At 42.5% G+C, this 24532-nt stretch overlaps 1 protein-coding gene across 2 annotated transcripts in view; it reads left to right on the top strand.

Annotated features, from left to right (window-relative positions):
- Positions 1-466: 466 nt before the first annotated feature.
- RIMKLB (ribosomal modification protein rimK like family member B) overlaps positions 467-24532 on the top strand; it is an 80858-nt gene continuing 56792 nt past the window's right edge. The window contains exons 1-2 of one of the 2 annotated variants that reach the window (XM_008050318.2): positions 467-1136; positions 16418-16644. In XM_008050318.2, the coding sequence (XP_008048509.1) occupies positions 16470-16644 (175 nt within the window). In that variant the 5' untranslated portion in view covers positions 467-1136; positions 16418-16469. Of the gene's footprint in view, positions 1137-16415; positions 16645-24532 lie in introns of those variants that run through there. The other variant, XM_021708702.1, reaches the window with a different exon arrangement.

The following is a 24532-nucleotide window of genomic DNA, read 5'->3' as shown; positions in this document are numbered from 1 at the left end:
CAGCCGTGAAGATTCGACACCTAATTTCCTAAATTTTAGTATGTAAAATGCTCGTGTGTTCTGGGGTGAAGCACAGTGCGCTAAATCTCTTCTCTGGGGGTTACTTTGTGTCCCTCGGCTAGGGCGTCAACGGGGAGGAGGCCTATTTTGTGCCGAGGCTGGGATCGGTCTCACGTTCCTTTCTCTCTCGGTTACTGCTGTTAATTCCCTTCTTTCGTGTCGTGTATTTGGCTGTTAGTTTGGCGACCTGGCTGTTGATGTTTTTTCTCTCTCTCTGTCTCCCTTTTTTCTCTCTTGTCTCCTCCTACCCCCACCAGGTGCTGCAGTCTGCTTGTCAGGGAGGGGGGCAGTCTGTGATTCTGAGAAAAGAGCCGAGAAGGGGAGCATCACAGTCAGTCACACGCAGCCCTCCATCGCCGAGAGCCGCTTTCTCTTCCCGCCTTTCCCTCTGCAGGGGGCGAGGGGCTGGGGCAGCCCACTGGCTGCCCGCAGAAGTCCCACTTGTCTTAGTTCCGGGGGTAGCTTTTTCGTGCTTCCCGTGCTTCCTTAGCGTCCCAGCTGAACAGAGTCCCATGAGGGGCAGCATCTGGGAGCGGAGGGCAAGAGTGGCAGCAAGGAATGGCTTTTCCTTCTTGTGCAGGCCCCTTTTCCTCTCTCTAGAGGGAAATTTCAAGCAAAAATCTTACCCATTTTCTACCCCCTCAGCCATTTTATGAAAAATACACTCAAGTGGGCATTCTTATTTTCGGCAACCAATGAACACGAACCAACCTTAGGCATTAGTTTGTTGGGGCACATGGAGAAACGTATCTTGGAAAATATCTCCCAGTTCCTCCTTTCCCGGATTTGGAGCCTCCTAGGGTTTGCTGCTGGGGTAGATAGATCACTAGGTTATTTCTCAAGACTTCCTTTTGTGAGCTGGAAGACTGATCACCCATGAACACTGGCAGGGGCTGGGGGAAGGGGACAGAGCAGAGCGAGTTGTCCCACACTTTGGGAAGCAAGAATAGCTTTTACCATCTTCCTCTGGGGAGCAGGCATAGAGACATAAACTGAGTGAAAATGGGTGGAGGAAGAACTTCTGCACCCACGAACAACATGTGAAGAGTGAGAAAACCAAACATAAAGTAAGGAGGGTGAGTTTTATTGTCTGTTGCTTGCTGACAACTAACTGTTTTGGGGGCACTTTAGAGATAGGGATTTGTAAAGAGAGTTTATTTTATGGCAGATTAGTGCACAGAGTATCTGCAAGTAGGGTTGCATCATAAGCATATGAGAAAAAAGCCTTTAGAAATTGTAACAGTTATTTTAAAATCTGAGGGAGGAAGAGACTGTGATAGGAACAGTGAAAAAAGTACTATTTTTATTTTTTTAATTTTTCTTAATTTTTTTTTTTTTTTTTTTTGAGTTGGAGTCTCACTCTGTCACCCAGACTGGAGTGCAGTGGCTGCTCCCGGCCACCACAGCCTCAACCTGCTGGGCTCCCGCAATCCTTCTGCCTCAGCCTTCCAAGTAGCCGGAACTACAGGTGTGCACTACCACGCCTGGCTAGTTTTTGATTTATTGTAGAGATGAGGTCTCGCCAAGTTGCCCAGGCGGGTCTCGAACCCACGGGCTCAGGCAATTCACTCACCTCGGCCTCCTAAGGCATGGGATTACAGGCTGAGCCACCGAGCCTGGCAAAAGTACTATTTTTAAATGTAGCTGTGCTAACGTGTGCAGTTGTATCAAGCGAAATTGAGTAGAGAGATTAGGTACAGGTGTTGGGGAAATTGTCTTTCATTACTTGTAATTTTCGTGCTTGTCTTATTAAGGTTTGCTAAGAAATAATATAGTACCTCTGAAAGTATCTGTCCATATTGTATTTTAGTCTTGTGCCATATGTATCTGTGTATGTTGTTAGGTTTGCAGAAAAGGACTGACTGTCTGGTTTCATGGTAACTGATGCCATGGTGTTATTTTTAATGTTTTCTTTTCCAGTGTTTTTTTCCTGTCAAAATTGGCTTGGAGGACAAAAGCCACAGAGCTAGCCAGCTCTACTCCCTTAGAGGCTGGTCTGCATGGAACCCATCTGCTTATATCCCTTTTCTTCTTACTGAAATTATGTTTTTGTTTTTTCTTCTAACTTTAACTGTTAACAAAAGTTGATTATTTCAAGATTAGTTGCATGATGAATTGTTGCATTAGACATTAGACTTGATTTTTTTTTAAGAAGAAATAAAATGAATTTTTGATAGCTATATTTAGATCTTATGGGACTATACATTTGCTTGGTATTTATTAAAATAGCTGTGGTTTTTTAAATACTCCTTTATGATTTAATATAGAAGACTATTAAAACATATTCTATACCTTAACTTCTCGGTCTGCATATATCAGGTTCTTTGTTGCCCATTGGAGATAACAGCAACAGAGAATACAGTGGGTATGAATCTTGTCTTCACGGAGTTTACAGGCTAATTTCCTAAATCTCTGTACTTTTCATTTGTCAGTCAGTTCTAGCAGTGTCTGGAGAGTATACTAGATTCTCATGAAATGTTACCAGTTTGTGGATTGATGAGTTGGCAAAACACAAATCTGTTGAAACGTTTACATGCTTGATTAATTTTACCACCTTTTATTTCAAAAGTGGCAGTACCTCACTAAGTTGTGACCAGCAACAACGAAAAATCCAAACCTACCCTTCCTTTGCATGTTTTTATTTGGTATTGAGCTCTTTACATTTCATTTTTTCCCCTCTTATGATACTAGCTCTTGGCTTCATGTTCTTATAAATTTAGAAATAAGTTCTCCAAAATAGAATGTGGAATTGCTACACAAGATCAGACCACTTCTCTCCTATTACTGTGCTCTCCCATTTTGGCCAGCATTTGAGTTTTTGATACAACTTTATCAGACGACAGCATCTTGCAAATTCAGACAGGTTTGCCTAAATAGCAACCTTGGAATTCTTGCCTGAGGCTTTGGTGTTCTCAGTTGTTAGTTTATTCCTGTGACATGTGATTTAGTTAGCCATATCTATAAAGCCTTGGGCTTAAGTAAATGAATAGATTTCTAACTACTTTTTCAAAGTAAAGCCTAGAAAGCAAATTTAGAGGGAAGGCCTAACGTTTATCATGATAGATGTGAGAGACTTCAAGCTATACTGTGTGTGAAATCTCAGGACCTTTTTTCAAATTTTGTGTCATGTTTCCGAGATACTTTGATGTTACTTTCCTCTAAGTGAAATCATTGGAAGTTTTGTTTAGATTATGGAGAAACCTTTTTTAAATAAAAGTTTACAGGAAATTTAAGTAAAAGGCAACATTTTTCTGACTTTGTAGTTAGAAATATTTCAAAACTTACAGTTAACTTATGACTTTATTTTTTTATTTTTTTTGAGTTAGAGTCTCACTCTGTTGCCCAGACTGGAGTGCAGTAGCCGCTCCCGGCCACCGCAGCCTCGACCTGCTGGGCTCCGGCGATCCTTCCACCTCAGCCTTCCGAGTAGCCGGAATTACAGGCATGCGCTACCACGCATGGCTGATTTTTTTTTTATTTATTGTAGAGATGAGGTCTTGTTGCCCAGGCGCGTCTCGAACCCGCGGGCTCAGGCAGTCCATTCACCTCAGCCTCCCAAAGGCGCGGGATTACAGGCTGAGCCACCGAGCCCGGCGACTTTCTTTATGATGGTAAAAATACACATGAAATTTTCCATATTGCTGGGCACGGTGGCCCAAGCCTGTAATCCCAGCACTTTGGGAGGCTGAGGCGAGAGGATTGCCTGAACCCGTGGGTTCAAGACCAGCCTGGGCAACATGGTGAGACCTCATCTCTATAATAAATGAATGCATGAATAAATAAATAAAAATATAAATAAGTATATAAATCAGCAGGTCATGGTAACGCATGCCTGCAAGGCAGAGATGGAAGGAGCCCAGTAGGTCAACGCTGGGGTGGTCGTGAGTGTGCCACTGCATTCCAGCCTGGTTGATGGAATTAGACTCCAACAAAAAAAAAAACAAACAAAAAAACTCCATATTAACCATTTTTAGGTGTATAGTTCAGTGATGTTAAGTATATTGATATTGTGCAACCATCACCATCATTCACTTCTAGGCTCTTTTCATCTTGCAAAACCAAAACTCTATATCCATGAAACAATAACTCCCGATTATTCTAAACTCCCAGCCCCTTGGCAACTTTTTGTCTCTGAATTTGATTACTCTAGATACCTTCTATAAGCACTGAATACCTCACACAGTATTTGTCTTACTGTAACTGGCTTATTTAGCATAATATCCTCAAGGTTAATTAATGTTTTAACATGTATCAGAATTTCATTCCTTTATTTATTTATTTATTTCTGAGTTGGTGTCTCATTCTGTCACCCAGACTGGAGTGCAGTGGCCGCTCCCGGCCACCGCAGCCTCGACCTGCTGGGCTCCGGCGATCCTTCCACCTCAACCTTCCAGGTAGCCGGAATTACAGGCATTCGCTACCACGCCTGGCTGATTTTTTGATTTATTGTAGAGATGAGGTCTCGCTGCCCAGGCGGGTCTCGAACCCTTGGGTTCCCAAATGCGCAGGATTACAGGCTGAGCCACTGAGCCCGGCTAATTTCATTCCTTTTTAAGGCTGAATAAGATTCCATTGTGCATGTACATACCACATTTTGCTTATTTATGCATCTGCCCTTGAACATTTGGGTTGCTTTCACCTTGTGGCTATTGTGAATAATGTTGCTGTGTACATGGGTGTACAGATATCTTTTTGAGACTTTGGGGGTATGTACCCAAAAATGAAATTGCTGGATCATGTGGTTATTCTGTTTTTCATTTTTTGAGGAACAGTCATTGTTTCCACAGCAACTGCACCATTTTACATTCCCACCAACAGTGCACAAGGGCTCCTTTTGTCTACATCCTTAGCAGCACTTCCTATTTTGTTTATTTATTTGATAATAGCTATCCTAATGAATGTGAGGTGGTATCTCATTGTGGTTTTGGAGCATCTTGTCTTACTCAAGATTTTTTTTTTTTTTTTTTGAGTTGGAGTCTCACGTCGCCCAGACTGGAGTGCAGTGGCCGCTTCTGGCCACCGCAACCTCGACCTGCTGGGCTCCGGCGATCCTTCCGCCTCAGCCTTCCAAGTAGCCGGAATTACAGGCATGCGCTACCACACCCAGTTGATTTATTTTTTTATTTTTTTATTGTTGAGATGAGGTCTCGCTGCCCAGGTGGGTCTCGAACCCACGGGCTCAGGCAATCCACTCATCTCAGCCTCCCAAAGGTGCGGGATTACAGGCTGAGCCACCGAGCCCGGCTCGGCTATCTTTTTTTAAAGAGGTATATCATAAGTGAAAATAACTGTAGGAGGGAGGGAGTATGAGTGAATGTGACATGAAAACTCTGGGAAAATTATGTTTGCTGTTTTTTTGTGGTATATATACTCTTGAGTATAAGGAGGATACTCGGATGACTGAGACACTTTCTTTTCCACTATCACTGCTAAAGTCACCTTTGATCAATATCTAACCTCTTGCTCCTACTTTCATAGCATTCCAGCCTGCCTTTGATTCTGCCTTTCTTTGAACTTTTTTTTTTTTTTTTTTAGTTAGAGTCTTTCACTCTGTTGTCCAGGCTGGAGTGCAGTGGCATGCTCACGGCCACTATAGCCTCGACCTGCTGGGCTCAGCCTTCCAAGTAGCTGGAACTACAAGCATGTGCCACTATGCTCAGCTAATTTTTTGATTTTTTGTAGAGATGAGTCTTGCTGAGTTGCCCAGGCTGGTATTGAACCTGTGGACTCAGGCAATCCTCTCACCTTGGCCTCCCAAAGTGCTGGGATTATAGGTGTGAGCCACCGTGCCTGGTCACTTTGATCTTTTCTTAATGCTTTTGCCTCTCCATCAGTTATTTCCTTTCTTTCTGGTTTCTAGCAGAAATTCAGATATGTGTCTGATACAGACTTTTGGGTAGAATAAAGGTGACAGTTAAGTTTCATATGTATCCCAAATTGTGTTTTGTGGGTTGAAAAGAATTGGAGGCATTAGGACTCACTGGAGTGGGGTGGAGGGGCAAACCTTGATTAAACAGATCTTTGGCTAAAACCTGGAGTATCATAAAGTTGGTATGAAAAGACAAATTTTTATTATTAAGTCAATTAATAGGTACATGGTCTTATTTGGAGGAAAATTCTTGGGACTTAAAATCAGAAACTCTTGAAATCTTAAGCTATCCAACTTAATATTAAAAACATTTCTTTTGGCCCGGTGTGGTGGCTAATGCCTGTAATCTCAGCGCTTTGGGAGTCTGAGGGGAGAGGATTGCTTCAGCCAAGGAGCTCAAGACCAGCCTGAGTGAGATCTGAACTCTGAAAAAAGGAAAAAAAAAAAAAAAAAAAGCCAGGTGTGGAAGCGTGTACCTGTAGTCTTAGTTACTCAGGATCCCGAGGCAGAAGGATTGCCTGAGCCCAAAAGGTTGAGGCTGTGGTGAGCCGTAATTGTGCCACTGTATTCCAGCCTGGACAACAGAGACCCTGACTCAAAACAAAGAAACAAAACCAAAAAATCAGTAATGCGCAGTGGCTTACACCTGTAATCCCGGCACCTTTGGAGGCTAAGGCAAAAGAATTGCCTGAGCCCAGGGTTTTGAGACCAGCCTGGACTACTCAGCGAGACCTCATCTCTATAATAAATTTAAAAAATTAGCCGGATGTGGTGGGCGCATGCCTGTAGTTCCTGCTGCTTGGTGTAGACTAAAGGTTGAAGGATCATCTGAGCCCAGCAGGTTGAGGCTGCAGTAGCCATGAGTGTGCTACTGCACTCCTGCTTGGATGACAGAGTGAGACTCTAACTAAAAAGAAAAAGAAAAAAACACCTGTTTTTTGCTAAGTCTTCTAGTATTCTTAACCTTGGTTTCTTGTTTTGTTTTGTTCTTATTTTGTATACATGCTCACGGCCACTGCAGCCTCTACCTGACCTGCTGGTCTCAGGCGATCCTTCCGCCTCAGCCTTCCAAATAGCTGGAACTACAGGTGTGCACCACCACACCAGCTAATTTTCTGATTTATTGTAGAGACTAGGTCACACCATGTTGCCCAGGCTGTTCTCAAAAGTGTTGGGATTACAGGCATGAACCACTGCACCCGGCTTAACCTTGGATTCTTAATCTGTGAAATGGTTACTATAGTAACTAACATTTAATTGAAATAGCATATATAAGAGTGATCAATACATTAGTTAGCCCAGTATCTGAATCACTGATGATGCATGCAACATCTTCAAACATTGTGCTTCTATCATATTGTATATGATACAGGTACTGGGTTCTGAGGATAGACAAGATATAATTCCTGTTTGCAGTATTTAATTTTAGTGAACAAAAAGAACTATGAACTTTACAATCTTGAATACTAAAGATAAAAGGAAACATGTTCATTACCCCCTAAATCTGTTTCAAGACTTTAGTTTGAAAAATAAGATTCATTTAACATACCTTCAATTGTGACTTAACCTGTAAGTTTATCTTTATAATAAATAGAATTATTTTTAAAATATCTACTTGAAAACCTAAATTTAGCCGGGCTCGGTGGCTCAGCCTGTAATCCTGCACCTTTGGGAGGCTGAGGTGAGTGGATTGCCTGAGCCCGCCGTTTCGAGACCCGCCTGGGCAACTTGGCGAGACCTCATCTCTACAATAAATCAAAATCAGCCGGTTCATGGTAGTGTGCGCCTGTAGTTCCAGCTACTTGGAAGGCTGAGGTGGAAGGATCGCTGGAGTCCAGCAGGTCGAGGCTGTGGTGACCAGGAGCTTGCCACTGCACTCCAGTCTGGGTGACGGAGTGAGACTCCAACTCAAAACAAAAACAAAACACCTAAATTTATATAATTTGTCTTAGATCACTGACAGACCCTAGTTTAAAAAAAACCCTTAACTATAGTATGACAATTGCTTGAATATGTAAAGTAATATAATGTAGACTTTTGGAGGAAGGATGGCTTTAGGAGGCAGGGAAAACTTAGCAGATGTGTTAACACTTGAACCCAGAATTTACTAAGTAGATCGGTCTGGGGTATATATGCCAAATAACTACAAGCATGAGAGAATGTAGTGTTTTAGAAAATGGAAAATGAGAAAGGAAAGATTTATTTTATTTTGTAGTATTCCAGATGCTATAAGTTGAATACACTAGAGATACATAGAAGAGTAAAATTTAAGAGGCATTTAAGAGAGAGAATTAGCATTGTCTGTGTTTCTTTGTGAAGTTGTGAAGGAAATTTGGAAGTAAAACCTGATGCCCTCAAAATTGAGTCCCTTAATTAGGATAGGTATATCAGTTAGGGTTCTCCGTAGAATTAGAACCAAGATAAATATAAGAAATACACATATATATATTTGTTTCAAGGAGTTGGCTCACGTGATTATGGGGCTGATAAGTACAAGATCTGTAGCGTAGGCTAGCAGCTGGTAAACTGAGGACGTGATGTTGCATCATGGATCTGAAATCCTTTGGGCTAATCCAAAAGCTGGAAACTGAAGTGGGTTTTCTGTGAGCTCTGAGTCTTGAGGCAGAGTTCCTTCTCAGTTTTTGCTCTTTAGCTAGGCCTGCAACTGATAGGATGAGGTCCCTCCACATTATGCTCCTTTGTTTAAGGTCAACTGATAGTTAATCACATCTACAAAATACCTTCAGCAGCATGTAGACTAGTGTTTGACAAAACAGCTGGGGACCATAGCCCAGGCAAGTTGACATAAAATTTAATGATCCCATTGGGGAACTACAAGTGCTGAAGCAGGTCTGTGAATAAAAGTAAATTTTTTTACACACTTCATTGAGGCCACAGCGGGTGACATTTAGTTAGGGACACCCAGTAGACTGTTTGAAATGGGGTCTGAAGTTCAGTTGAGTTCATGATTGAAAAGAACTATTTAGTGAGTCAGCGGTTCAGTGATAATAGTCGAAACCTGGATGAAGATGGCATTTCTAGTTTAAATGAATTATATACAGAAGGAGAGTTTTCAGGAGAAAAGAGTCACAGCAAAGGAAACTGAGAAGTACCTAAAACTTAATGAGTACGGAAAAAACAACACTCAAGGTACTTTTTCCCATTCTCTCAGCTCGTAGACAAGACCAAATATAGGGGATTTCTTCCTACTAACAAACTCTAGCCATCAGTTCTGTAGGGGACACCAGCTACATGTCCTAATTAAATTGGAACACTGTCTATCAGGAGATGGGGTCAGATCCCATAGGTTGAGGACTCAATCCACAAACTTGCCCAGCCATTTCAGACAGTAGTTGCAGGTCTGTGCCTCTGTGACTTCTGACAAACCAGCTTGAAATTGGGGTTCCAACGACCCTCTCTTGGGTTTGATTAATGTTTTAAAGAGTACAGATGCCCTTCACTTAAGGCGAGGTATAGGGGAAGGAGTGCCAAGATTCTATGCTCTCTTGGAGTGTGCCACCCACCAGGAAACTCATGTGTTCAGCTATCAGGAAGTTCTTTGAATCTAGTCCTTTGGGATTTTTATGGAAACTTAATTACCACATCATAATTGATTAATGGCCAATGGATCACCAATGGCCATTGGTGATCAACTCAACCTTCAACCCCTTTTCCCTGGGGAAAGGGGTGGAACTGAGTGTCCTGATCCTCTAATCATGCCTTTGTCTTTCTGGTGACTGGCCTAAATCCTGAAGGTACCTAGGGGCTGCCAACTATTAGTCACTCAGCATGCAAAAATACATCAGTTTGGGGATTTTAGGAATTTTAGGAGTTGTATGTTAGCAAACAAGATTGAAGACCACATATATACTTCACAATAACATACTTAAGATAAACAAATTTGTTATTTTTCTCTATAAACTGGATTCAGCTTTTGTGTTTTCCATTCAAGAGTGGATAATAGGCCGGGCTCCATGACTCAGCCTGTAATCCCAGCACTTTGGAAGGTGGAGGTGAATGGATTGCCTGAGCCCACGGGTTTGAGACCCGCCTGGGCAACTTGGTGAGAACTCATCTCTCCAATAAATCAAAAATTAGTGGGGTGTGGTGGCGCACACCTGTAGTTCTTGTTACTTAAGACTGAGGTGGAAGGATCACCAGAGCCCAGCAGGTCGAGGCTGTGGTGGCCGGGAACGTGCCACTGCACTCCCAGTCTGGGCGACAGTGAGACTCCAGCTCAAAAACAAAAGAGTGGTAATATCTTTGAAGGTAAGTCTGTATGCCAGGTGCGGTGGCTCAAGCCTGTAATCCTAGCACTTCGGAAGGCTGAGGCTCCAGAGGAATGCCTGAGACCAGGGGTTCGAGATCAGCCTGGGCAACTTGGTGAGACCTCATCTCTACAATAAGTCAAAAAATTAGCCGGGTGTGGTGGCTCGCCCCTGTAGTTTCAGCTACTTGGAAGACTGAGGCAGAAGGATTGCCCGAGCTTAGCAGGTAGAGGTTGCAGTGACTGTCAGCATGCCACTGCATTCCAGCCTGGGCAACAGAGTGAGACTTCAAATAAAAGAAAAAAAAAAACCCAAAAAACTAAGTCTGTAGTAATTGCCAAATGGAATAAAGTGGTAAAATTCTGTTATACACGAATTCTATACAGATTATATTGTATATTTGTAATATGTTGTGATCTGGAATAAAAGATTTTCTTTGTAGTTATAGGTACTTTAATATCTTCAGATGGTAAATTTTGATTTTGTTCTTTTTTTTTTGAGTTGGAGTCTCACTCTGTCGCCCAGGCTGGAGGGCAGTGGCACACTTCTGGCCACCGCAGCCTCTACCTGCTGGGCTCCGGCGATCCTTCCGCCTCAGCCTTCCGAGTAGCTGGAACTACAGGCATGCGCTACTATGCCTGGCTAATTTTTTGATTTATTTTAGAGATGAGGTCTCGCCAAGTTGCCCAGGCAGGTCTCGAACCCGTGGGCTCAGGCAATCCACTCATCTCAGCCTCCCAAAGGCATGGGATTACAGGCTGAGCCACCGAGCCCAGCTTGTGATTTTGCTTTTAACTAGAATAATTACCCTTGGGAAAGGGCCCCACAAGAAAAATGAGTGGGAGAGAAATTATCTTTTATTTTAACATTTTTTCTCTTATTCTTTGGGATGTGCACGCACATGTGTGTGTGTGCACGCGTGTGTGCGTGTTGGAATCTCATTCTGTTGCCCAGGCTGGAGTGCAGTGGCACTCTCACAGCCACTGTAACCTTGATCTCCGGGACTCAGGTTATCCTTTCGCCTCAGCCTTCCAAGTAGCTGGAGGTACAGGTGTGTGCCCCATGCCCAACTCATTTTTTTATTTATTGTAGAGACCGGGTGTGGCCAAGTCTCGAACCCCTGGACTCAGGCAGTCCTCTTGCCTTGGCTTCCCAAAGTGCTGGAATTGCAGGTGTGAGCCAACACACCCAGCACATTTTTTTTTTAAAGAGACAGTTCTTACTCTCACCCAGGCTGGAGTGCAGTGGCATGATCATCGCTCACTGCATCCATGAACTCCAGGTCTCAAGCGATCCTCTCATCTCAGCTTCCTTAGTAAGTAGGACTGCCTTACTGGACAGTCGCTACCCTTTTGGCTTCTTAGACATATTTTTGTTTTTTCTTTTTCCTTAATGTAAGTGGATGGGAAAAATTGAAAAGTAGAATTTTATTAAGGGGAAGAAATAACTAACCCCCGCCCCCCACTTGACTGGAAGGGCACCGGTAAGACAGATGAGTGGACAGGTGTACCTTGAGCTTCTGCTTTTGGGATTTGAGTCACCCATTGTCCTGGCATCTCTGATGTGAATCCTGATGGAGTAGCCCTAAGAAGTCAAGTGGCTGCTACTGCAGCAGCCCTGGGGAGGATCCACTACCTGCACACCGAGGCTGGCTAACTGCATCCTCCCGTGGAACTGGGAGTGGCCAGGCCCAGTGGCTCAGCCTGTAATCCCAGCACTTTGGGAGGCCCAGGTGAGTGGAATGCCCGAGCCTGCGGGTTCAAGACCCACCCGGGCAACTTGGTGAGACCTCATCTCTACAATAAATCAAAAATGAGCCGGGCGTGGTAGCATCCACCTGTAGTTCCAGCTACTCGGAAGGCCGAGGCGGAAGGATCGCCCGGAACCCAGCAGGCCGAGGTTGCGGTGGCCAGGAGCTTGCCGCTGCTCTCCAGCCTGGGCGACAGAGTGAGACTCCAACTCAAAAAAAAAAAAGAAATGGTAGTGTGCTAGTGGACAGGTCCTGCTTCCTTACAGTTTTGTGTTCTGTGGTTTGCTGCCTGCAGCACAGTACAGTAAGATGCTTTGAAAGCGGGTGAGCGACCCCGTTCATGTGACTCTTATCGCTGCATGTTGCTGTAGTCGTTCTGTTATGAGTTATTGTTCGTCTCTTACTTTGCCTAGTGTATAAGTTGGCTGGTCATAAGTATGTGTGTCTGGGATTTGGTGCTGTCTATGGCTTCAGGCATCCACTGGGGGCTTTGGAATGTATTTCCTGTGGATAAGGAGGGGACTCCTACTGTGCCTGACAACCACTGGCTTGATGTAGAAAAACATGTTTTGTGTTTTGCACTGCTGCTAAAGCTATGGACTCAGGAAAACGTGTTGACTGAAAATTGTATTACTCTTCAAAGGGAAATATTGTCTGATTACAGAATTGCTGGAAACACCGTGTTTCGTGAATTTTGTGGTCCATGCAGTTTCCTACAGCTGATGTTTCAGTATGGGAAGAAAATTTCTGCTTCTCCTTCCCAGTTGTCAGTGGCTATGACATTCCGTCCTCATTGCTGTTAAGGTAGCAACTGTCACGTTCAGGTGAAAGCCTGCCATGCAATGAAATTAATCATCAATGAACAGATGAGCTTCAAGAATTGAGTGTCAGGGAACAGCACTGACGTGCCTTTGTAGTATTGAAGGTCAGTAACAGTGTTTCAAAAACTACTGATTAAAAACGTTTTAAGGGCATTTTTTTTTTTTTTTTTTTTTGAGTTGGAGTCTCACTCTGTCGCCCAGACTGGAGTGCAGCGGCCGCTTCCGGCCACCGCAGTCTCGACCTGCTGGGCTCCGGCGATCCTTCCGCCTCAGCCTTCCAAGTAGCCGGAATTACAGGCACGCGCTACCACGCCCGGCTGATTTTTTGATTTGTCGTAGAGATGAGGTCTCGCTGCCCAGGCGGGTCTCGAACCCGCGGGCTCAGGCAATCCACTCACCTCAGCCTCCCAAAGGCGCGGGATTACAGGCTGAGCCACCGAGCCCGGCTTAAGGGCATTTTTACAGTTCCTTTCTCAAGGGAAGCCAAGTATCATTTGTACCAGGCACTCTAGTGTGACTTGGGGTGCTTTACCTTCTGAGTGAGACCTTCCCCAGTGACCTAGAAGGACCTGAATAGCCATGGTCTGTCTTTCCTGCTGACCACTTGTACCAAGTGCAGTATCTCTGTGGGTACAGTGCCTAGTTGGGGACCTACTGCAGCCTTTCCTGTGATTTTCCACAGGGAAGAAGCTGAAGTACAACCAATCAGAAAAACAGTTGTTCACTCAGATTGAGGTGATAAGTGCAGTTTTGTTCTGTACTTCCACAGCTGTGATTAAAATGGAAATCTCTTATCAAGGAAAGTTTCACAGGAGTAAAACTTTTTCAAAAGCATTCTGTTGTTTAAGGAAAAGGCAACATGAGTTCACTGCCTATAGGATGCACAGAATGTTCTACTGCAAGGAAATTAACATTTTACTTTTTTTGTTTTAATCTTCTGATAGGATTTCTTTTCATCTCAATAGGCAAGCGTGTAATAAGATTTAAATATCACAAGCTATTACACAAATAGTATACTTGATAATTTACAAATTGACCAAAATGTAAATTGGTATTTGAAATTATAAAATGATATCTTTAAATGGTAATTATAGAATGGTATTTGAAAAAATTTTCTGCTTATTAAAAAAATTAATCAAATGTCCAAAACTGCTGACCATAGAGCATTCAACATTAAGCTTGCATGATTCCTTTCTAGCATGTGTGTGAGTTGAGTTATTACCATATTTAGATGTCCTGCTTATTTAACCTAACAGAGACTATAGCACTCAAGGCTATGTGGATCATGGCGGTAGTAGGTGGGTTAAAAGCGAGTTAGGTGAGGAGTGTGGCAGGCATGGCAGGCCGAGGGCCTGGGAGCGTGCTGTTGGGTCTGGTGGTACCCTTGCCCAGCAGTCTCTGCTTCACTGTGTGAGAGGAGTGGGCTGCTCTGACTGGTACCTGGGAGGGCGGGCCGCTTTTGGGAAGCCACGGATCTGTAAGGCCTTTTATTCTAGTCTTTGCCCTTTCCTTTTCCTGCTACACAAGGTTTGTCATGTCATCTGGAACAATACTTGAATGATACTTGGGAATTTGTATTTTTGTACAAATTTTAGAAATCTTTTTGTTGCTTTTTTTGCTTCTTCTCAGGAAGATAAGTTTTTTCTTCTTTTTTCTTAAAGTGGAGTCTCACTCTTGTCTCCCAGGCTAGAGTGCAGTGGCACGCTAATGGCCACTGCACCCCTTGACCTGCTGGGCCCTGGAAATCCTGCTTCAACCTTCTAAATAGCTGGAACTATAGGCATGCACTACCATGCCCAGCTAGTTTTTTTTTTATTGTAGAGATGAGGTCTCGCCAAGTTGCCCAGGCTGGTCTCGGAAGTCCTGGACTCAGTCAGACAATCCTTTTGCCTCTCAAAGTGCTGGGATTACAGACACAAGCTGCCACACCTGACTAGGAAGATGATTTTTAACTGCTGTGTTATGCTTGTATCATAATACAAACTCAGAAACAGCACTGTATCTGGACAAAAGTCCTTTTTTCATTCTACTAAACCTGCGTTTGTTTCAAAACCTTCTATTTTAAGGAAAGAATAAAAACATTGATAAGAAATATGCTGTCCTCTGACTGAAAAAATTTAGTGATGGACCTGGGCATTCATTTTGGTTATTAGAGTCCTTTTGTCCATTCTCCAATTACTTTCTTACTATTTATTTATTTGAAGTCTCACTGTCACCCAGGCTGGAGTACAGTGGCAGGTTCACAGCTACCACAGCCTCGACCTGCTGGCCTCAGTTGATTCTTCCATGTCAGCCTTCCAAGTAGCTGAAAATACAGGTACGGGCCACCATGCCTGGCTAGTTTTTTGATTTATTGTTGAATGAGGTCTTGCCAAATTGTCCAGGCTGATCTTGAACCCCTGGGCTCAGGTAGTCCTCTCACCCCAGCCTCCCAGAGTGCTGGGATTACAAGTGTGAAATACAGCGTCCAGCATTCTATTAAAAAATTTTTTTTGAGTCAGAGTCTCACTATGTTGCCCAGACTAGAGTGCAGTGGCATGATCACAGCTCACTGCAGCCTTAACCTCTCAGCTCAGGCAGACTTTCCGTCTTAGCCTCCTGAGTAGCTGACACTACAGGTGTGTGCCACCACACCCTGCTAATATTTTGATTTCTTTTCTGTAGAGACAAGGTCTTACTATGTTTCCTAGGCTGGTCTCAAACTGCTGGGCTCAAGCAGTCCTCTTGTCTTTGCCTCCTAAAGTGCTGGGACTACAGGCATGAGCCATCACACACAGTCCCTATTTATTTATTTTTTGATTAAAGTTACTGTGTAAATGCCTTCAATATGTATACTTATCTAGTAATATTGGTGCTACTATCTTGGTTTTTTTGGTCTACGTATCTATAGCAAAATGGGAAGAAAATTGGATATAAAGCTAACTACAGATTAAAAAATACATTTAATTGGGATGTCTAGTGATGGGAAAGAATGGGATGTCTTATTGATGATTGGAATCTCATTTATTTCATATCAAGAACAGAATTAGCCAGGCACAGTAGCTCACACTTGTAATCTCAGTACTTTGAAAGACTGAGGCAGAAGGATTGTTTGAGACCAGCCTGGGCAACATAGTGAGACCATGTGTCTACAAAAGCTCAAAATAAATTTAGCTGGGTGTGGTGGCACATGCCTGTAGTCCTGCCTACTTAGGAAGCTGAGGTAGGAGAATCTCCTGAGCCCAGGAGTTTGAGGCTACAGTGAACTGTGATTGTGCCACTGCTCTCCAGCCTGGATGACAGAATGAGACTCCCAACTTAAAAAAAAAAAAATGCTTTTTGAGGAAGGGGATAAAACAGTGAAAAGTAGATCAGATGAAAGTATATTCCTAAACATGTATGGAATGGTATTGGAAGTTTCTGCTAATGACCTGCTGCAACTTACGAGGCTGTGCCAACTTCCCCAGAGGAAAATGGAGGAATCTTATTTCTGGAGAGGTTTCCAGTTTTCATATTGGTAGTGGTACAAAACTTGGAGTTTGAATGAAAGGAAAAAGGACATGATATTTTTGTACTTGTTTTTTCCTATTTATATAGTTAGTGTATAATCACATTTACTTGTGTGAAATTTCTTGGTTTACCTTGTATGTGTATTTTCTCTTCCATCTAGAAAGATTTTTCGTTCAAGAAGAAATAATCCAGATAAGGAAGAACAAATCAAGATGTGTAGCTCTGTGGCTGCCAAGTTGTGGTTTTTGACAGATCGTCGCATCAGGGAAGACTATCCTCAAAAAGAGATCTTACGAGCTTTGAAGGCCAAGTGTTGTGAGGAGGAACTGGACTTTAGGGCTGTGGTGATGGATGAGGTGGTGTTGACAATTGAGCAGGGAAACCTTGGTAAGTCTGTATTAAGTGATCTTTGAGATTTTTACTTAGCTGTATTGAATCTGCATGTTTTATGAATAATTAGGACATAGAAATAGTTAGCCTTATCTCTGCTAAGTATCGCCTAATCATAGTGCCTAGTATTTTTATGGAAGAAATGGAAGCACTAATCTTTATTCACATCCTTATTATATTATTTAGGAAACAGTTGGGAAGGAAATTGAAGATGTCGTTCTAGTTTCTTCCGTTTTTACTATTTGTAGTTTTAAAATACCTTGCCTTCTCCTAAGGAAATTTGTGCCTTGGGGGAGGGTCCTGTAATAAACCAATCAGAATCCATGTGAGAGTCTTATTTTCCTTTTTTTAAAATAGTTTATACATGTAATATAAACTAATAAAGTTTTTCTTTTAGAAAAAGTATCCTAATGATTTGACTCGCATGCTGATAAATAGTTGTGGTGCTTCTAATATTTTGTATTTGTTTTTGGATTACAAGGGAAAGATATCCTGGAAAGGTATAGAAATTCCTTAGGCTACATCTGTTTCTTGGTGGCTCAGCCCGTAATCCCAGCACTTTGGGAGGCCGAGGCGAATGGATTGCCTGAGCCCATGGGTTTGAGACCAGCCTGGGCAACTTGACAAGACCTCATCTTTACAATAAATCAAAAAATTAACTGGGCGTGGTAGCACGTACCTGTAGTTCTGGCTACTCGGAAGGCTGAGACGGAAGGATCGCCGGAGCCCAGCAGTTTGACGCGGGGGGGTGCTGGGGTGGCTGTGAGTGTGCCTCTAGAGGCTCTCCAGCCTGGGCGACAGAGTGAGACTCCAACTCAAAAAAAAAAAAAAAAAAGACTTTAGTATAGATTTTCAAGAAACTAAATACTTGCTTTGGAAATTTTGGCTTGTTATAACTAAATTGGTCAATTTTGTTAGGGAACATTATATGATAATCACAGAAATGTAATTATTGATTGGTTTTCAGAAAATACTTTATACTTTAGGATTAGTGTAAATGCATTCTAGATCGTTTACTTACTTTGTGACTGGACTCATACTGAGGCCCCACGATTTAATTTCCTCATCAATAAAATGGAGTCAGATGGTTATTCTGAGAATTAATGGTATGCAAAGTACAATAAAGTCTCACTTTTATCTGTCGTTGTAGGATAATTTTATTCATAGGCTAGTTAATAGATATAGAGTTTTACCTGATTAATAAAATATTATTATAGGTTGAGCGTTCCAAACTTGAAAACCCAGAATCTTACATGTTGCAGTATCTAAAACTTTGAGTGCTGACATTATTCTCAGAGAAAATGCTCATTGGAACATTTCAGGTTTCTTATTTTCAGATTTGGGATGTTCAGCTGGTAAATATATAATGCAAATAATCCAGAAACCAAAAAAATATTCGAAATCCCAAACGCTTCTGGTACCAAGCATTTTGGGTGAGGAGATACTCAACCTGTATAGATTTAAGTAAGGAGCATCTCTTAGTAAACACTTTTTATTTTCAGCCTTTTTTTTTTTTTTTTAAGATTAGAAAATATAGTTTATTTAAAAGTGTAGAGAGAGAGAAGATTCATCTCCCCAAGGTGGGGGAGGGGACTAAAGCCGGGAAGCATGGTGACAGCCATAGCTCAAAGAGTACATGGCCACACTGGAGTCTAGCAAGGCAATGGCATATTTTCAGCCTTCTTAACATTTATTTCATCTACAGTACCTTTGAGCAGTTACTGTTGACATTTATATTTCATGTTGTTTCTTTTAAATGAGTAAGTACCTTTATGAGGGTGACACTTATATTTTGTTTACAGTTCAATTATCTTTTCAGTATATATGCCTGGATCCAATTCCTAGTTATTCAGATTTAGAAGATTTGGGATAGGCTGGACTTGGTGGCTCAGCCTGTAATGCTAGAGCTTTGGGAGACTGAGGTGAATGGATTGCCTGAGCCTGCGGGTTCAAGACCCGCCCGGGCAACTTGGCGCGAGATCTCATCTCTACAATAAATCGAAACTTAGCCGGGCGTGGTAGCGCATGCCAATAGTTCCAGTTACTTAGAAGGCTGAGTCGGAAGGATCACCAGAGCCCAGCAGGTCGAGGTTGCAGTGACCGGGAGTGTGCCGTTGCATTCCAGTCTGGGTGACGGAGTGAGACTCCAAGTCAAAAAAATAAAAATTAAAAAAAAAGATTTGGGATAGTCTATTTTATTCTTTCATTAAATATTATGTGAGCACTTACTGTGTGCTAGATAGTGTTATGATGTACAAAATAAGACATCTTCCCTATATACTAAAGGATAAGGTCAACATTAGTCAAATAATCATACAAATAAATCTAAAATTATTACAACTTTGGTAAGTTAGGAAGGAAAATAATGTCAGTTTTGACCCTTTCCACACCTGTGACAGAGACCATTGATCAAATCAACGTCTTTTCTCTAAAATCTGGTATCTGAAATGCTTTTTCAAATTACAACTTTTTCAGTGTAAGTGTATATACAGCTATTGTTGAAATTGGAGTCAGAGACTCAGACACTATATTGTATTGGAAATCATGCTCTTGAAATCTACATGACAAGAGACATGACAATGTAGAACGCTAAGTTCATTCAGCACAATTGCCCCAAGGCTTCTGGTGTGTTTTTCTGTGTTTTAAAAGTTGGAAAACCAAAGGCTACAGTCATGGTTCCATATGAAATCTAGTGTCTACCAAGTGAACACAAGATTTGGGAGGTGGAAATGACATCTCCCTCTCCCCTTCTCCCCCTCTCCCTCTCCCCCTCTTCTTCCCCTTTCTCTCACCCTCTCTTCCTGCCCCCCCCTCTTTTGAGGTGGAGTCTTACTCTGTTGCCCATGCTGGAGTGCAGTAACACAATCATAGCTACTGCAGCTTTGACCTGCGGGGTTTAGGCAATCTGTCTGCCGCAGCCTTCCAGGTATCTGGAACTACAGGTGTTTGGCAACACGCCTGGCTAGTTTTTTCATTTATTGTAGACGAAGTCTCATTGTCCAGGCTGGTCTTGAACTCCTGGGCTCAGACGATCTCCTCATCTCAGCCTCTCAAAGTGCTGGGATTACAGGCGTGAGCCACCGTGTCTGGGCAGACATCTCTATTTTTACAAAGTTCATAGGTTGAAAAAGATAAGATGTAGGATTGAAAACAATTATTCTTAATTTTTTTCTCAGTTGCCTAGTGGACATTTTCAGTTTGTTCTCAGCTGGCATTTCTAGGCTAGTCTGAAAATTGAACTTACTTTTTCTCCTAAAATAATTTTCTTATCTCAGCTTCTCTGTGTCTGTAATACTACCTTTCTCCCATTGACCTGGCCTACCTAGTGACTTTTTTTTTTAATCCATAAAAGCCAGTCTGCTATTGTATTTTGTTGCTTTTCCCTTTTAAGCTGTAACTGTTCTGTCTTCTCAATATCCTGGGTCAGGCTGTCATGACCTCAGATTTTAATGACTTCAGCAACCCTCTAACTCTGTTGTTTGCACTTATCTTTTCCTCTCTAGCCCATTCACATCTTAATTAAACAAAACTTTTATCATCATGATATTGTTTTAAAAATCTTCAGAAACTTGCTTTTCTTCTATATTTCCAATTTTTTAATTTTATTTTAAGACTTTTATTGATGCACCTCCTGTGTAATTCATGCAGTTCTAGGAGGTTTTTTGGGTTTTTTTTTGACATTTTTCATGTATTATTTAAATCCCATATCTTGTAGGAAAGGTAATAGAGACAAGCACAGCTAGGAAAGGTAATTTTACAGATGAGGCACTATCCTCTTTTCCAGAATTAAGTGGAAAATTTAAAGCAAAATTTCTGTTCTCAGGTATTGCCAGCTCTTTCTGCAGTGTGTGCTGCTGCTTCGTAGCTTGCCCAGCCTTGCTCCACATTAACTCTCACGCTGCCCTGTGGATCAGCATGTTCCCCATCATCTTGTCCCTCGGGTTCATCTTCGTTTCTTTGCTTGTGTATTTCCTTGCATCTGAATGTCTTCTTCCCTGGCCTTGTGACCCCCTCTGATGAAGTTTTACCAGACAGCTTTTGTCCAAAGTTTCAAAGCACTTAATACTTTTTTTTTCTTTGTTTTAAGTTGGAGGTCTCACTCTTTTACTCAGTTGGAATGCAGTGGCGTGATCATGGCTCACTGAAGCCTTGACCTTCTGGGTCTAGGCAGTCCTTCCACCTCAGCCTCCTGAGTTATCTGGGACTACGGGCACATACCATGACACATTAGTAATTTTTAAATTTTTAAAAAATGTTTTACTTTTTTTGCAGAGATGAGGTCTCCCCATGTTGTTCAGGCTGGTCTTGAACTCCTGGGCTCAAGCATTGAGTCCTTGTGCCTCAGCCTCCCAAGGTGCTGAGATTATAGGCATGAACCACTGTGCAGTGATGTAATCATAGCTCACCACAGCCTCTACTTCCTGTGCTAGAGTGATCCTTCCCTCCTTAGCTTCCTGAATAGCTGGAACTACAGGTGCACACGACCACACATGCCTGGCTTTTCTGTTATATGTAGAGACTGAATTTTGCTCAGTTGTCCAGTTTGGTCTTGAACTCCTGTGATCCTCCCACTTTGACCTCCCAAAGTGTTGGGATTCCAGGTGTGAGCCCTCACTCCTGGCCTCAAAGCACTTTATACTTATAGGACATAGCTAATCCTTAGTTATAGTCTTTTTGTCTAATTAATTTTAATTTTTGTCTTCTCAATATCAGAAACTAGGAGAATGTCATATATTTCGTGCTGTGTCTCAGCAAGATATGGAGCACACAGATTCTTGTGATCCTGTTTATTGATGGTTTTTGTTGTTGTTGTTGTTGTTGTTTGAGTGGGAGTCTTACTCTGTCACCCAGGCTGGAGGCCAGTGGCACACTCCTGGCCACCGCACCATCAACCTTCTGGGCTTAAGCGATCCTTCTACCTCAACCTTCCAAGTAGCTGGAACGACAGGCATGTGCCACCATGCCCAGCTAATTTTTTATTTATTTTAGAGATGAGGTCTTGTCAAGTTGCCCAGGCTGGTCTCAAACCCACAGGCTCAGGCAGTCCTCTCACCCCAGCCTCCCAAAGTGCTGTAATTATAGGCGTGAGCCGCTGTACCCAGCTTTGTTGTTGTCTTGGTTGTTTGTTTTTGGGGTTTTTTGTTTGTTTGTTTGTTTTTGAGATGGGATCTCACCATGTTGCCCAGGACAGTCTTGAATTCCTGGGCTCAAGTGATCCTCCTTGCCTCAGCACTCTGAGTTGCTAGGACTACAGGCATGCGCTACCATGGTAGTTGAGCAAATGTATGTTGAAAGTCCATCATTTATAGCATAAAAATGGTTCCCATATCAACCACAGTGAGGTACCACTTCACATCCACTTAAATGGTTCTAATAAAAAAAAAATAGGTAACATGTATTGGCAGAGATATAGAGAAATTGGAATTCTCTGTACATTTCTGATGTGAGTCTAATCATGATCCCCTTTGGAAAACAGTTTAGCAGTTTTTATAAAGGCTAAATATTGAATTGCTGTATTATCTAGCAATGTGACTCCTAGGTAATATAAGAGGAATGACAACATTTGTTAACAAAAAAAACTTCTTCTACACGAATGTTCATAGCATACTCATTCATAATGGCCAAAAATGGAAAAGGTTGAAAATGTCATCAACTGATGAGTAGACAAATAAAATGTGGTCTACCCATACAGTCAGATATTCTCAACCTTAAAGAGGGATGAGCAATCTTATGTGCTATAGCTTGGATCAACCTTGAAAACATTATACTATGTGAAAAAAGCCAGACACAAAAGGCCACATACCGGATGATTTTGTTTATATGAAATGTCTAGAATTGGCAAATCTGTTGAGACAGAAAGTAGATTTGTGGTTGGACGAGAAGAATTGAGGGCCAAGTGAGTAGTGACTGCTAATGGGTACCACTTGTAGCTTTTTGAAATGTTCTTTTTTTTTTGAGTTGGAGTCTTACTCTGTCGCCCAGACTGGAATGCAGTGGCCGCTCCTGGCCACCGCAGCCTCGCCCTGCTGGGCTCTGGTGATCCTTCCACCTCAGCCTTCCGAGTAGCTGGAACTACAGGCGCGCGCTAACACGCCCAGCTAATTTTTTGATTTATTGTTGAGATGAGGTCTTGCCAAGTTTCCCAGGCGTGTCTCGAACCCGCGGGCTCAGGCAATCCACTCGCCTCAGCCTCCCAAAGGAGCGGAATTAAGGCTGAACCACCGAGCCCGGCGGCCTTTTTTTTTTTTTTTTTTTTTTTGGAGTCTCACTTTGTCACCCAGGCTGGAGGGCAGTGGCATGCCCCTGGCCACCGTGCCTCGACCTGCTGGCCTCTGGTGATCCTTCAGCCTCAGCCTTCCAAGTAGCCGGAACTGTAGGCACGGGCTACTACACCCAGCTAATTTTTGATTTATTGTAGAGGCGAGGTCTCGCCAAGTTGCCTGAGTGGGTCTTGAACCCGTGGACTCAGGTACTTCTCTCACCTTGGCCTCCCAAAGTGCTGAAATTACAGGCTGAGCCACCGAGCCCGGGCTTTTCTTGACGTTTGGCTTACTTTCCTTACTAAGCTTAATCATTTCTAGATTTTGATGTAAAGTGAAAGATGTGAATGATTTTTTTCACCTAAATACTTAGAGGTCACTATAGGCCTAGTAATTGGTCTAAATTCAGTAATGTATCTCAAGGAGAGGGAGAGAGATAGATGATGGACCAGTTGGTGGATCAGTCAGAACAGAGAGAACATTTATCAGTGAAGTTTGCTGTCTTCTATGGGTGTGATTGGTTGCAGCCCAATGCAATTACAGTAGTGACATCAAAGATCCCTGATCACAGATCACCATAACAGATATGGTAATAGTGAAAACGTTTGAAATATTGTGAGAATAACTAAAATGTGACAGAGGAACATGCTGTTGGAAAAAATAGTCTTGATAGACTTGCTCGTTGCAAGGTTGCCACAAATCTTTTTTTATAAAAAAAGTAGCACCTATGAAAACAATAAAATAAGGTATGCAAGTACATTACTTAATTTGGGCTTCATGGGTCTATATCTGCATCTTTATTTCCCTCCAGATTTGGGAAGTGTTTATTTATTTATTTATTTTTGAGGTGAGAGCTCACATTGTCACCCAGGCTGAAGTGCAGCGGCACAATCACAGCACACCACAGCCAGCTTCTACCTCTTGGGTTCAGGCTATTCTCCCACCTCAGCTTCCAGAGCAGCTAGGACTACAGGCATATGCCATCACACTTGGCTAATTTTCTAATTTTTTTTTTCTTTTGTAGAGATGAAGTCTCATGTAGCCTAAGCTGGTTTTGAACTCTTGACTCAAGCAATCGTTCCACTTTGGCCTCCCAAAGGTGCTGGGATTACAGACTTGAGACACCACACCAGGCCAGGAAGTGTTCAAAAAATAAACTTTTTTTTCCTGTGGTTTCTGGGATACTTATAATACATATTATGGTTTACCTTAAAGTGTCTCACAATTTGCATAGGTGTTCTTCAGTCTCGTCATTCTTTTTTCTTTTTGTTTCTCTGACTTGGTAATTTCAAATGATATATTGTCATCCTTTTTTTTTTCTTGAGTTGGAGTCTCACTGTCGCCCAGGCTGGTTTGCAATGGCACACTCACGGCCATTGCAGCCATGTCCTGCTGGGCTCAGGTGATCCTTCTGTCTCAGCCTTCCAAGTAGCTGGAACTACAGGCATGTGCTAACATGCCCAGCTAATTTTTTGATTTATTGTAGAGATGGGGTCTCGCCAAGTTGCCCATGTTGGTCTCGAACCTGTGGGCTTAGGCAGTCCTCTCACTTTGGTCTCCCAAAGTGCTGGGATTATAGGCATGAGCCACCGCGCCTAGCCTTTTCTGTTTATTGCCTTTGTTAT

This window comes from Carlito syrichta, unplaced genomic scaffold, assembly GCF_000164805.1.
Source record: "Carlito syrichta isolate Samal-C Ts95f unplaced genomic scaffold, Tarsius_syrichta-2.0.1 Scaffold143822, whole genome shotgun sequence".
In the NCBI taxonomy this organism is placed as follows: domain Eukaryota; kingdom Metazoa; phylum Chordata; class Mammalia; order Primates; family Tarsiidae; genus Carlito; species Carlito syrichta.
Note: the sequence above shows the minus strand (reverse complement) of the source record. Positions and strands in the feature narration are given on the sequence as shown.